At 37.3% G+C, this 12,334-nt stretch overlaps 1 protein-coding gene across 1 annotated transcript; it reads left to right on the top strand.

Moving 5' to 3' along the window:
* The first annotated feature begins 6,400 nt into the window (after window positions 1-6,400).
* NDUFA4 (NDUFA4 mitochondrial complex associated) lies at window positions 6,401-9,726 on the top strand. The gene is made up of 4 exons (XM_048951469.1): window positions 6,401-6,557; window positions 7,033-7,121; window positions 7,460-7,520; window positions 9,506-9,726. Exons 1-4 carry the CDS (start codon window positions 6,516-6,518, stop codon window positions 9,560-9,562), a joined length of 249 nt encoding a protein of 82 aa, XP_048807426.1. The 5' UTR covers window positions 6,401-6,515; the 3' UTR covers window positions 9,563-9,726.
* The last annotated feature ends 2,608 nt before the right edge of the window (window positions 9,727-12,334 follow it).

Below are 12,334 nucleotides of genomic sequence, written 5' to 3'. Positions count from 1 at the left end.
CCACATTATTTCTTTTCAGAGAAGAATAATAGCTTTTTTTTAAAAAAAAAAAAAAACAAAACAAACAAAAAAAACAAAAAAAACTTTGACCAGCTTTTTGTAAGTAGCAACTGCAGATGATATACAGTAGTTTTTGGTACACTGAACCTGACTGTCTGACCAGCCCTGAAAATCTGTCATCTCTGTTATCCCAGTCAGCATAGATTCCCTGCATAAAAATCAGACTTGAGTAAAACTCTAAGCAAACAAAAGATTAACCGAAGGCTAACTTGAATTTGGAACATCAGAGGAGAGGACTTGTAAGGACTATTTCTTCACAAGCATATGTAGAAGAAACAGCACCAGGAAGCATTAATCCCCCTCACTTCATAGCAGAAATAAAAAAGAATCCTTTAACCCCCTGGATTAAGGTGATGGATCAAAAGTGTCAAGACATTTACAGGCACTAGAAACACTTTCAATTTGTCTAAAATATTGTTAAATAGTTGATGTAGCAACTATTTAACCCTTTGAGGTACCAGTTCTGTTAACTTTTTTTAGAAAAGATTTTTGCTTTAGGAATTGATACATTGAGCTTTTATTTATAGAGGTCTGCTAGTTTTTGAAATCAAACAATAGCAGCTTAAAGGGCAATAGCAGCTTAAAGGGCCTGTGGATGCAATTGTATGTATGAAATTATCTGTAAAAGAACAGTGATTCAGCATAGCTTTAGGCAGAAATTCTGGGGCCTGAGATAGGCCCTGAATGAAAGTTGACCTATAGATGAACTACACAACCTCACAGTGTATCTAATGTACAGTATTAATTGCACGTATAAGATGCCATTTATCCGCACTTTGCCATGTCAGTATGAGAATGTATATTCTGGTGTTCATCTGCAGAAGCTCTGTTATGATGCTTACCATGTGGTATTAATGTTGTATCTTTCCTGATCACAAGGCAACTCTGCTGTAATGTTTGTTACTCAATTCAGCATGTTGCATGGGGTCTGGGCAGACATTTGTATGCCTAAAGAGGCCTATGGTACATCAAAAAAGATAGCACAATTCCCTTGGTTCCTCCTTGAACACTGGCCATGTTTTTGGGGGAAAACCAATAGGAGAAGAAACCAGATGTTCTACCTGACTGATACATAGATCTGGTCATTCAGCAGTGTAAAGGCTGGACCTGTTTGCAGCAACTTTGGAGACCTCACCTACAGGGTGGACACTGCTGCAGGACTTCCCAATTGCTAGGATGCATTCTACAGATCCTCGCTGCAACCAGAGCTCACCAGCAACTGTGAATCCATATGATGGTAAAGCAATAAGGCAATTGGTGATGTCTTTCTTAATCATTATTGCTAACCTCATATAGTAATGATTAGATGCATTACCTTGCTTATTTTCTTTACTATTAAGCTTATCTTTTGACTATAGGTACAGCTTTATTTTCATATTATTTTGAAATAGACAGTAAAATAAGCCTATCATTTTTGTTGGTGTCTGTGCCCTTCCTTCTGATCCTGTTAATTGGCAAAACATAGGGGAATTGTTCTAATGACTTCTTGGGGTCATAGGTCAGATAGAGTGCAAGCTGTGTGGAATTTGTGCTACTGCATCCTAAGTTTTGTCAAGTTAAAAATTTACAATACATTTGAAAGATCTGCCATTTTTGAGATTTGCTCTCTAGAGAGTGAGCAGAGACCAGGATTTGTATTTTTAGATGTTTGATTCTCAGCTGTTATGCTTTTGCTATGTCATTCCTGTTTTTGCTTTGTGTTTTTTTCTTTACAGTCAGGGAATTTTACATTTTAAACAAACATACAAAGCATGCGTTTTATGAATGCTGGTATTTTAAACCTGAATATTTTCATCCATTCTGAAACATTCCATTGATCCTATACATCTCTATTTCTGTTTTCTGTTATTCTTTCATCTCGTAACTATGGAATTCTTTCAAGTATTTTTTTTTCCCTGAGCATAACCCTTGCTGGTGATAGGTGTTTTAACTCAGTTGTTCCTATGGGATCTGTCACATGAGCTGCTGCCTCAGCCCACTCTCTCTGCTCCATCTCTGTCTACAGAGCAGGAAACAACTGGATTGAGCCAGATTTGAATCTATTTGCTGACAAGTAAAACAGCTCAATACTCCATAATGAGCAACTTAAATAGCCCCATGGTTCCCTGTGAAATATACACTTTAATAGCTTTTCTATTCTAAGAAATGTCCTGCCCACTGATTCTTTTTATATTTCACATGGATAAACAAAGAACTTCCCTCTAGATTTTTAATGCAGTTTCACCTATACCTTTTTATGACAGCAAGGAAATGTGTTTTTATACAAATTCTGTTCCGGTACAATTTCAGAATTTTAAATATTTGTAAGCATATTCCCCACAGAAAATGCTTAACTTCAAGAAAGGGAAAGAAAGGAAATCCTCACCTCATTTTATTGCTGCTAATTTACTTTTGTTAAGTAGCAAATATTCACTTATTCACTCTTTGTATAAAAAAAGATATGTATTATCATTTTAAAATGTAAAACATAAAAATGTATTTTCGCTTTAAAATAAAAGTTCTTATTTTAAAGAGAAGATTTACTTGCTTTAAAGGAATTACAACTATATTAAAGCTAAAGCAGTCTATCTAGCTTCTTTTATTAAGCTTTCATTTTATTTAATAGTAAGAGTATCAACGTGAAACCTCCGTAAATTAAGGTTAATAACTAAGTTTACAAATAGCACTGTAAAAATTCAGGAAACGGTTCATATTTTTTTAAATATAAATTAATGATTATAAGTTACAGACATAAAAGCAAGTGAACTAAAAAAATGCTTTTCTGTTCTCAGTGTTAATATTATTCTTTGAGTTAGTAACAAGATTACAAATTCTTTAACACTATTTTCCATTAGTAATTGAACACACAACCACTGTCATTGTTTTCTTTTCCATATCTCTAGTACTCTATTTCACAGACACTTTACTTTTATGGTAGGCTATGCTATATAACATAAATAAATTCCCTCCAACTTTTTATACAGTACCAGGATTATTGTGTACTTTTAATGAATGTATAGAGACAAGAAACTTTATCATCTTGTACTGGTGACAGGCCTAAATGAAAGAACACAACATTTCTTTACCATATATGCAGACTGCTCCAAAAGTAATGCCTCCTATTTATTCCCATGGAAACTACAATTAAAATTTGCTCTAAGAATTGTTTTCAAAAAGCTCTTGCCTTTTTACCAGAACTGTTGTCTCCCACGGAAAATCCTGAATCTATTCATTGCTCTGAGTAACAGAGAAATATCCTTGATGATATGGAATAATTCATAATTATTGACCTGTGACCATATGTAATAGTCTTTCCTTCCTATTTTCCTCCAGTTAAAATATGTAACTTCAAATGTGACTCTAATTGTGTCTTTGTTGATTTTTTTCAACTAATTCTGTCAAACTTCAAGGGTGCAATTCTTCAGATAGCCTTTGATTTTATTATGACTTCATATTCCTATTCTTCAGGAGATCAGATGTGGCTAAAACTGATCACTTTCAACATAAAAATAGTAACAACAATAAAGGCAGAACTAATGGAATACAGCATTTTGTGGAACCTCTTGTGATCTATTATGATTCATAATAACAAATAAAGTTTAGGAAAGAAAGCCTTTAGAAACAAGAAGGCCACAGAATAGAAAAAGTATCTGGAAAAGGTCCTGAAACCAAAAGCTAAAGTGAGCCTAAGTCTAAGAGCAAGCAAAGTCAGGTAAGCAGCATACAGAAAACATGAGTGAGGCTGTACAGAAAAAAAAATAAATGATAAAGCACCAAAATAACCCAAGGACTTGATTCTCAGCACTGCTGAACTTAATGGACTGGTTCATCACAATGACTTGTTGAAGCACCTGAGGATTTATGGATTCACTTATTTAAACAGCTGAAACCTACACAAAGTAACTTTAGTCAGAATAAAGGAGGTAACTAGTCTAACTAAAGCATCATAAAATTGATTGACAGCTATGAAAACAAAGACATTAAACTTTAAGAAGACATAAATGTATTTACTTTCTGACTGAGTAGGTAAGCAACAGATTAGCTATCATAGCAATTCTATGATTCTATGAACAGATGAAAGGGTGGTAAAAATTTCTATTTATCATATACTCTCTTTAAGGGAATGGGTGGATTCTTTACATACAATAGAAAACTGTTAAACTTCAACTAAGACCAATATAATAATACCATTACTATAAATTAACACAAACGTAGACTCATGCTGCATTGTATGCACCTATATGAGCATATAAATGCTGACAGCACAGCCCAGGCACACAAATCTGACAGCTAGGCAAGTATTTCTACGAACGACAGATCCTGCACCAAGGCAGTCGAGGCTGCTTGTGTTTATACTCAGAATTTCACCAAACCAAGCAATAGTGAAACTGCATTTTCAGCAATGCTTAGTCTGGCTGTACTTTCAGAACAACCGCATTCTTTCTAAAATGATACTGAAAAATTGTTTTCTGCTTGCTTTCACAATTTACTTCTTTGTCTGTAAAATTAATTATGACATACAATAATCTACATAACATGAATAGCAAGGTATGTATATGAACAATGAAAGAGCTGAGTTGTACAGGCCCAGGCATTAAAAGCTGACATATACAATGCTTAAAATCTATTACAAAAAAAGATAAAAAGCATGACACATTTTGCATGTTGGTTTTAAATTTATAAAAGCTCAAAAAAGTATAAATCCTCAAAAAAAAAGTCATCCCGAGAAGCACGTAAAATCCTTTATGTGCTTCCTAAAAATAGTTGCCTGAGACATGCCTAGTGGGAATAATGTAGTCTGATCTTAGCAGGTCAGAAAAAAGGCTTCTCAAAGTTTCTGAGCTCTGCTTAGCCATACGTCAGACATACAGCCTAAAGCAAACGGTTATAATGTGAGGCAAGTTTTGCTCAGTAGCCCCATGTGGCTAATGACTGTCTAGCTAGCACTTAACCTAGTCTCTCCATGGTTGTTCTGCAGCTGCTTAGGTAAATGGTTTTTGTTTGTTTGTTTGTTTTTGCAAAATTGAACTACTGTACTAAAGGGCATAACCTTCCAGGCTAACCCTGGAGGTTTCAGGCATTTCTATGACACACAAGAAATAGTGGTACAATTTATTTTCAATACTTTTAACTGCATGGAGAAACTGATATTTTCATTGGGAAAACCCGGAAATCATAGAGGATATAATCATTAAGGTTAGAAAAGACTTGTAAAATCATCTGCTCTATCAATCCACCATCACCATGTCCATGAACCAGTACCACTATAACCCTTTCCTTGATCACCTCCACGGACCGCGATCACCTCTGGGCAGTTCCAATTCCTCTTCACTCTTCCTGAGATGAAATTTTTTCCTTCCCTGGCACAACTTAAGGCCATTCTCTCTCATCACTAGTTATGTGAGAGGCTGACCCCCACCTCATTACAGCCTCCTTTCAGGTAGTTGTTGAGAGTGATAAGGTCTTCCCTGAGCCTCTTCTCCTCCAGACAAAACAATCCCCACTCCCTCAGTTGTTCCTTCCACAAGACTTGTGCCCCAGGCCCTTCACAGCTTCATTGCTCTTCTCTGGACACACTCCAGGGCCTCAATGTCCTTCTTGTAGTCAGGGGCCAAACCTGAACACAGTACTTGAGGTGTGGCCTCACCAGTACCAAGTACAGAAAGACACCTTCCTAGTCCTGCCAACTACACTGTTTCTGACAGAGATTATTCTGTTCCCACTTAGTTAAAGTAGTTAAGAAGAAATAGTTAAAAACATCTTGATGCACACTAATTATGGTCCTATTTTATCAGTTCTGGTTTTCACCACGGCGACTCCAACGGAATCACGAACGCGGCCGTTTTACGCCGAAATTCTCATTTTTTTCGAGACGCTGCAACCCTCTCCTGTTCCATCCTTTAACCTCCTCCTAACCTCTTAACCGGGGAGACAGTTACACAAGCAAAATCACGCAGCCTCCACAAACGCTCTCTCCAGGCGGCCGCTTCCCCCACCCGGCGCGGCGCACGCCGCAGGAGGGCCAGCACGGGGTCAGGCCCAGGGCGGCCCCCAAGGGCCCTCAGCGGCGCCTCCCGCCATGCCCTTACGGCCCCGGCGCAGGCGCCGCTCACACCTCCCCCGGCAGTGGGGCGGAGCGGGGCGGTGTTGGCGCCTGCTCGGCTGCCCGCAGCTTGGGGCTCCGCGGGGTGCCCCGGGAGGTGCCTGCTTGCCCGGCAAGCGCTGCTTGCTTGCCTGCCGGTCGGGGGCTGTACGAAAGCAGGGCACGAGGGGCGATCTTAGCGCGGGTGCTGCGGCGGGGCGCCGGCGGAGCCGGGCTTTAGCGACAGGCGAACAGGCAACCGCCGGAGCTGCTACATCCGGGCAGCGGGCACCTGCCGCGCCGGGGGCCTCCTGTGACATTGGGGCTCGGCCGCAGAAGGGGCAGGACGGTCTCTGGAGCCGGGTAGTGAGGGAGACCTTCGCCCGCTGCAGCTATGTTTCGTGTTATGGTCAGCCATGCCAGGAAGCATCCCAGTGTGAGTATCCGCGGTCGCTGAGGCAGCTCGGCACCGCCTGACCCCTCTGGGCCGCTGCCCTCCTCGCCCTCTCCCGCCGTGTCACGGCCTCGAGGTGGGCACCTCCCGCTTGAACGGCGGGACGCGGCCCAGTCGTCTTTTTCTGCATTTTTCTGCTGTGCTTGGGCCTGTACCAGGACGGCACGAGATACCTCTTCCTCTCTTGGTTTCATCTTTCTCTCTTTCCGTGGCGAACAAATGTTTCTGAGGAATGCGTTGTTACAGTATGTTTGGTGACTGTGATATAGTAGCAGTTTTCCCATGACAGATTCTACCCAGCACACAGAGCCCTTTTGCAGGGTTTTAGAGGGCCGTGTGTTACAGCTGAGAACACGGAAGCTGGCTGTTTGATTTATCATTGCTGCCATCAGAAATTCTCATAATAATACTGTCTTGTTACATTGCAGTCCGTCATCTGAAGTCTTTCTTGTTCTAGTTGATCCCTCTGTTTCTGATCATTGGCTCAGGAGGCATTGGCGCAGCTCTGTACGTCATGCGTTTGGCAGTGTTCAACCCTGATGTCTGGTACGTAAACAGTTACTTACAGTGCTCAGTTATCTTGCTTCTTACATGAAAGTAAACTTCAGAATGCTGGGTTTTGTTTCTGTAGGCCTTAGTATACCTAGCTCCAGTATTACTGCTATGGATGTGAGAAGATTTCCTTGCTTTGGAGGTTTGCTTGTGACTTTACCTTACAGTATTTAGAGGTTGCTGACAGAGAACTTCAGCTTGTTCTACAGAAACTTTATTTAGATAGATGACTGTCCATGGCTAATAACCATAGTATACAGATAAATTTTATTTCTTTTGAAGGCAGTGAATTTTTCTGAGTATGTTCTCATGTTCTGTATTTCTTTCAATAGCTGGGACAAGAAAAATAATCCAGAACCTTGGAATAAACTGGCTCCCAATGACCAGTACAAGGTAAAATGAAAACCACACACTTGTTGGAAACAGTACCAAAAATGTAGCTTATTGTTTTAGGACATTTGAGTTTATTAGAAAGCAACTGAATGAGTGATAGATTTCTTCTGCTGTGCAACTTACTATTTGTCTTTTGAAGCCATAACAGATGGAGTTGTTTGAGCTTCGTAACCTTGCCTTCAATTTGGTTGATAGTGGAGCAAACAAAGTCTTTGCACAGGATTAGTCAGATATATGCTGCAGTGTAAGAAAGAGGAATTGTATAACAGAGGGAGAATATACAAGTGCCATAATGCGTGGAGAAAAAGATTACAGGGAGGAGGACAGAATCTCTGAAGTTCTGAACTAAAGCTTTTAAAATTCTAAACTGTTGGCGTTTTCTCATGGGGAGCAAAGTAAGATAATGTCAGTTTTTAATATAAACTACTTTTAATATTAATTCCAATAATAATAACGAATAATTTTAATACAAACTCTAATTGGCAATTGTACAGTGTGAAAATAATTGTTTGAAAACTGTTAATATTAGATGCAATAAGATGCTTCTTTAAGTGATATTCAACCTATTTCAGGGAACTAATGAGGAAACAGATGAGGATGTGTAAAGCTTTTTGTACTTAACAGAAGTTGCACTCTATGTACTAAAGACTTCTGTTAAGGACAGTTCTAAAATTATCCTCAAACTGCTAAGAAAACAAACATGCTATGTTTTCTGTTAGTGTTTACTCAGCACTGTAACTTAGTATGCCAGTCATTCAGATAAGTGAAAAAACATTTCAGAATAAAATATGTTGCGATTCCCTTAAAATTCTAAGAAGAATGTAATACATTATTTTTATTATTGTTTCTGGAATGTAGCTGTTTCCTATATATCTAAAAGAGGCAAATCCAATGCAGCGCGCAGCATGAACTCTTTTAAGAAGTGCATGCCTTAGCATTCCCATCTGCCTTAGAATACAAATACAACCACAGAATTTACCATATTTGGGTTTATGTATCATTGTGGATTTTTTTTCCCAAGGCTGTACTGTGGGAAATGGAGAGGCAAAAGTTCAGTAAAAAGCTCTGGTAAAATAGTGAGCTTTAGCTTTTGATGAAATAGCTTTTTTCTTTTCTTAGTAAAATTCTCTTTGGAAAGACTGAGGAAGTCAATATTATAGAGAAAAAAGTTGAAAACTTGGTGATTATTTTATAAGTTGCAGAGAAAAAAATATAATTTAAATGTATTAAAATAATCTTAATTTTTTTTTCAGTTCTGAGCTTTTCTTTACAGTCATGTGCTTGATGTTAATTCAGGCTTGGAGGCCAAAATATACCCTTACTCTGTAAATTCACTGTGTTCAGTAACTATCTGGACTGTTTCAAATGGTCTGTAGCAGGATCCAACTTTATTAATGTAAAATGAGTGTTTATACCTGTTCTTACCTTCTTTCTTCTTCGCTATTTCTTGCAGTAGTAGTTTAAGTTTACCTAAAGTACTTAAGTTTACTTAAACCAATCTAGGTTTTAGCAGCACTGCTCTAAATGTTCCCTTGTGATGCTGCTTTTTCACACTTTACAATCCTTTATGCTACTTGGCAAGCTAGATGTTGCCTTCAGCAAATAGGATTACAAAAATTTGGGGAAAATAAGATAAACCGAGCAATACTGTCTCAACTTCCAGTGTATGGACTTCTAATTCTGGATATTAAGTAAGAGATTCTGTGGGGTTTTTCTTCAGTTTTTGACTCCAGCACTGCCTCGTCTTAAATTTAGAGTTTCTAACAGTGTATGCAGAATGAAGATAATATCATAAGTTATGCTCTTTAAAGATTTTTTTGTTATTTTGTATATACTTATTATTTTTTATTGTAAAGATTCAAATAATTATTTCAGTTTTCTAACAAGTTCAAGTGAGAGATGTTTTTAATAAATGCCATGGAACATATCATATCATTGAGCTTCTCATTCTGGTCAATTTTTTTTTTTTAATCTCTCTTGCCTAGTTCTACTCAGTTAATGTCGACTACAGTAAGCTCAAAAAGGACCGTCCTGACTTCTAAAGATCACGCACATCTTCACGAGCTGCACAGAAAGGTCTTCCGGAATCTGTCCGCACAATTACCATGCTTAATCATCCAGGAACTATTCAAACATGCCTCACACTGCACTTGGTTATGTGTTTGAAAGTGTTTTGATGGGGTTTAATAAATGTCTGAAACTTGAAGTGTCTTCTGTTTGCTTTAATTTCTCTAAATAAGAACATCCTGACATTAACAAACAGCAATTCGTATTTGCTCTACAGGAACTGAAAGTTGTCTTGATGGGCATAACACTTACTCTTTTGACTTAAAATAATAACTTGAGAGCAAATACTTAAATGTCTGTGTATATGTTTTTGTAATTCCACTTAAATTTTTCCAGTTCCTACTTTATATAGCAGACAAGTCATTGCTAATAAGTCATTGCCCAACAGTGAAACAACAGATGTTGCCATATGTTCCTGAAAATAAAAAAGTAAAGTTCTGTGGAAGTTGTTGTTTGTTTAACTCATAGTTTGTTAATAAGAAAGAAGCGATCTTAAATACCTGAAAAATAAAATTCTAGGAACATAATTAAAATTTCCAATGGATCATACTTTTAAAGGTCATAAAGCACACAATCAGCAGAAAAAGGCACAGAATTCAAGAAATAATTACAGTTTTTGTATTAGTACAAAAAAGTTCCAGATAGAGTGTGTCTTTGTTTTGGTACTTGGCTGAGCCTTGCTATGGAGAGGCCGGAAAAAAATGTATTTGCATGTCTGTAATTTATGCTGGGTTCTTTTCTGTAGACAGTTGCTATTCCCGTGGATCAGGGATCTGAACTTAATACAGCTGTCCTTATTTTGGTATGTTTCTAGTTCTTCTAGTAGATGAACTGCTGACAATGGAGTTAACCAGATAACTTTAGCCATTAGTGTAACTATATAATAAGGGCTGACTCAACCTGAGCAGCAAGAACGTTCACTGGAGAAGAAAAATTATGTTGTGGCAATTGCAAAATACCAAATATCTGCAGTTTTCATGTTTCATGCAGTAAATCTTGCAGGTCAATTGGACGTGGTTAATTTGGCAGTGATTTAAAATATTTTCCTTTTTGTTAATGTACTTTTTTGTTGGATTCAGTTGCTTTTTTCATTTGCTTATTTGAAAGGCTTTCACAGTGTGTGATGAGCATTACAGCAGAGATTAATATAGTGATGGGCAAAATCTAAGTGTCCTTAGAGACTAGGGTTGGTATTTAAGTATTGTTGGGAAGTAGAATATTTTGTTGCAATGCTTTTTATTTTCTATTTTAAAAGTATGTTATGTAAAAATGGGAAATGTTTTAGCAACTCACTAGTTGGTAGTTCTTCAGGCTTTTATTAATATTACTGTATTCACCACATACAGATAATTTCTGTGGATATTCAGAAAGACCAATATATGGAAAATGAACCTCTCTCTTTGTGAGACAAGGGTCTTCTTCATCACAGCTGAAAAGAAATATGAGTTCCTGTTTTTCCAAATAGAGACACAAGAAAAAATGCCCTTGTCTGCCCTTGACACATTTTAAAATATATTTAAGAGAAATATTTAAGCTCTTTAAAGCTTTAGACATGAATTTACTAGAAAACAAAAGGGACATTAATTCAGTGCTACTTCCTCTGTTTCTTAATGGTCACATACTTGCTGCTGAAACTAAAAACATCATTCTGAAGGCCAGTAAAGAAGCGTTAGCTCTTTTCTGGAGCATTTGGGAACATGCTTCCATCATACTTTAAATAGTATCAGACAGTAGCTGTAATTTCCTGCCAAAATTACAATTAATAAATGTAAGAATTTTTTTTCTCCATTCTAATGCTTAAACTGCTCATTAATTGGAAAGTATTAAGTAATTTTCAGAAAGAAATGAAGAATTCTGTCTACTTTGTGCGACTTAACCAACTCAACCACTAATACTGTTACTATCATACAAACATTCTGTGCTGTTTTATAGACCTGTGGGATTAAATTTTGTAGGCTGAGTTTTTAGAGTTGAGCTCTCACTCTTATATAAACTGCATAGTAGGCTGCACTACCAATTGTGAGTGTGTTCAATTGTTTTGCTGATAAAAGTTAAGCACTTAAGTCTTCAGCATTGGAACAAAGAAGCATTAAAATTCACAGACCTTACTGGTGTTATTAGAACGTGAAATCTTCGTTAAAATAAAGTTCCACAATTTTTAATATTTTCTAATTTATTTATTCGTTAATGGATCTATCAGTAATTCAGTTCTATTAAATTACTATTGCTTCCACATTTTATTTTAAATCATAAAAACATACTTTGTTATTCCCTTTTATTCTTATTTCACACATATTGATTTTATTGTTAAAATTCGGTTTCTTCAAAGGCTTAAATGTGTGCTTACCTCTATCCACTGTGAGTTTCCCATTGGCACAGGAGAAACGCTTATTCCAGATAAAACCAAAGCACATGCTTTGCCTTGTTTTGTTGCTGCTTGCTAGAGGCCTATCAGTAGCCAGTGCATTTCTTTCTGTTTTGTTAGAAGATAACCATTTTTCACAGCTTGACAATACTCTTTCTTTATTAAAATTTTGAAGTATCTTCTTTAAAGCTCCTCTTTCCTCTTCGTAAAGGCAGAGATGGTATTCACTGAAGGCAGCACAAAGAAACTGCAGTTTGGATTTCTGTACTCTTGTTTTTTAGAATTCTAGCTACTGGTGTTTAGCTACTAACTTTTATGAAATAGTTACATTCCATCATTAGTAGGAAAACTGAGGTCTTTCGCTGATGTCATGGTATGTAAT

This window comes from Lagopus muta, chromosome 7 (genome assembly GCF_023343835.1).
Source record: "Lagopus muta isolate bLagMut1 chromosome 7, bLagMut1 primary, whole genome shotgun sequence".
In the NCBI taxonomy this organism is placed as follows: Eukaryota; Metazoa; Chordata; class Aves; order Galliformes; family Phasianidae; genus Lagopus; species Lagopus muta.
The sequence above is the reverse complement of the archived record's forward strand: the minus strand, read 5'-3'. Positions and strand labels throughout refer to the sequence as shown.

Coding starts and splice junctions, on each gene's coding strand:
- NDUFA4 (XM_048951469.1), top strand. CDS start 6,516: ATGTTTCGTGTTATGGTCAGCCATGCCAGGAAGCATCCCAGT. Junction 7,122..7,459: donor GTGTTCAACCCTGATGTCTG/GTACGTAAACAG, acceptor TTCTTTCAATAG/CTGGGACAAGAAAAATAATC. Junction 7,521..9,505: donor CTCCCAATGACCAGTACAAG/GTAAAATGAAAA, acceptor TCTCTTGCCTAG/TTCTACTCAGTTAATGTCGA.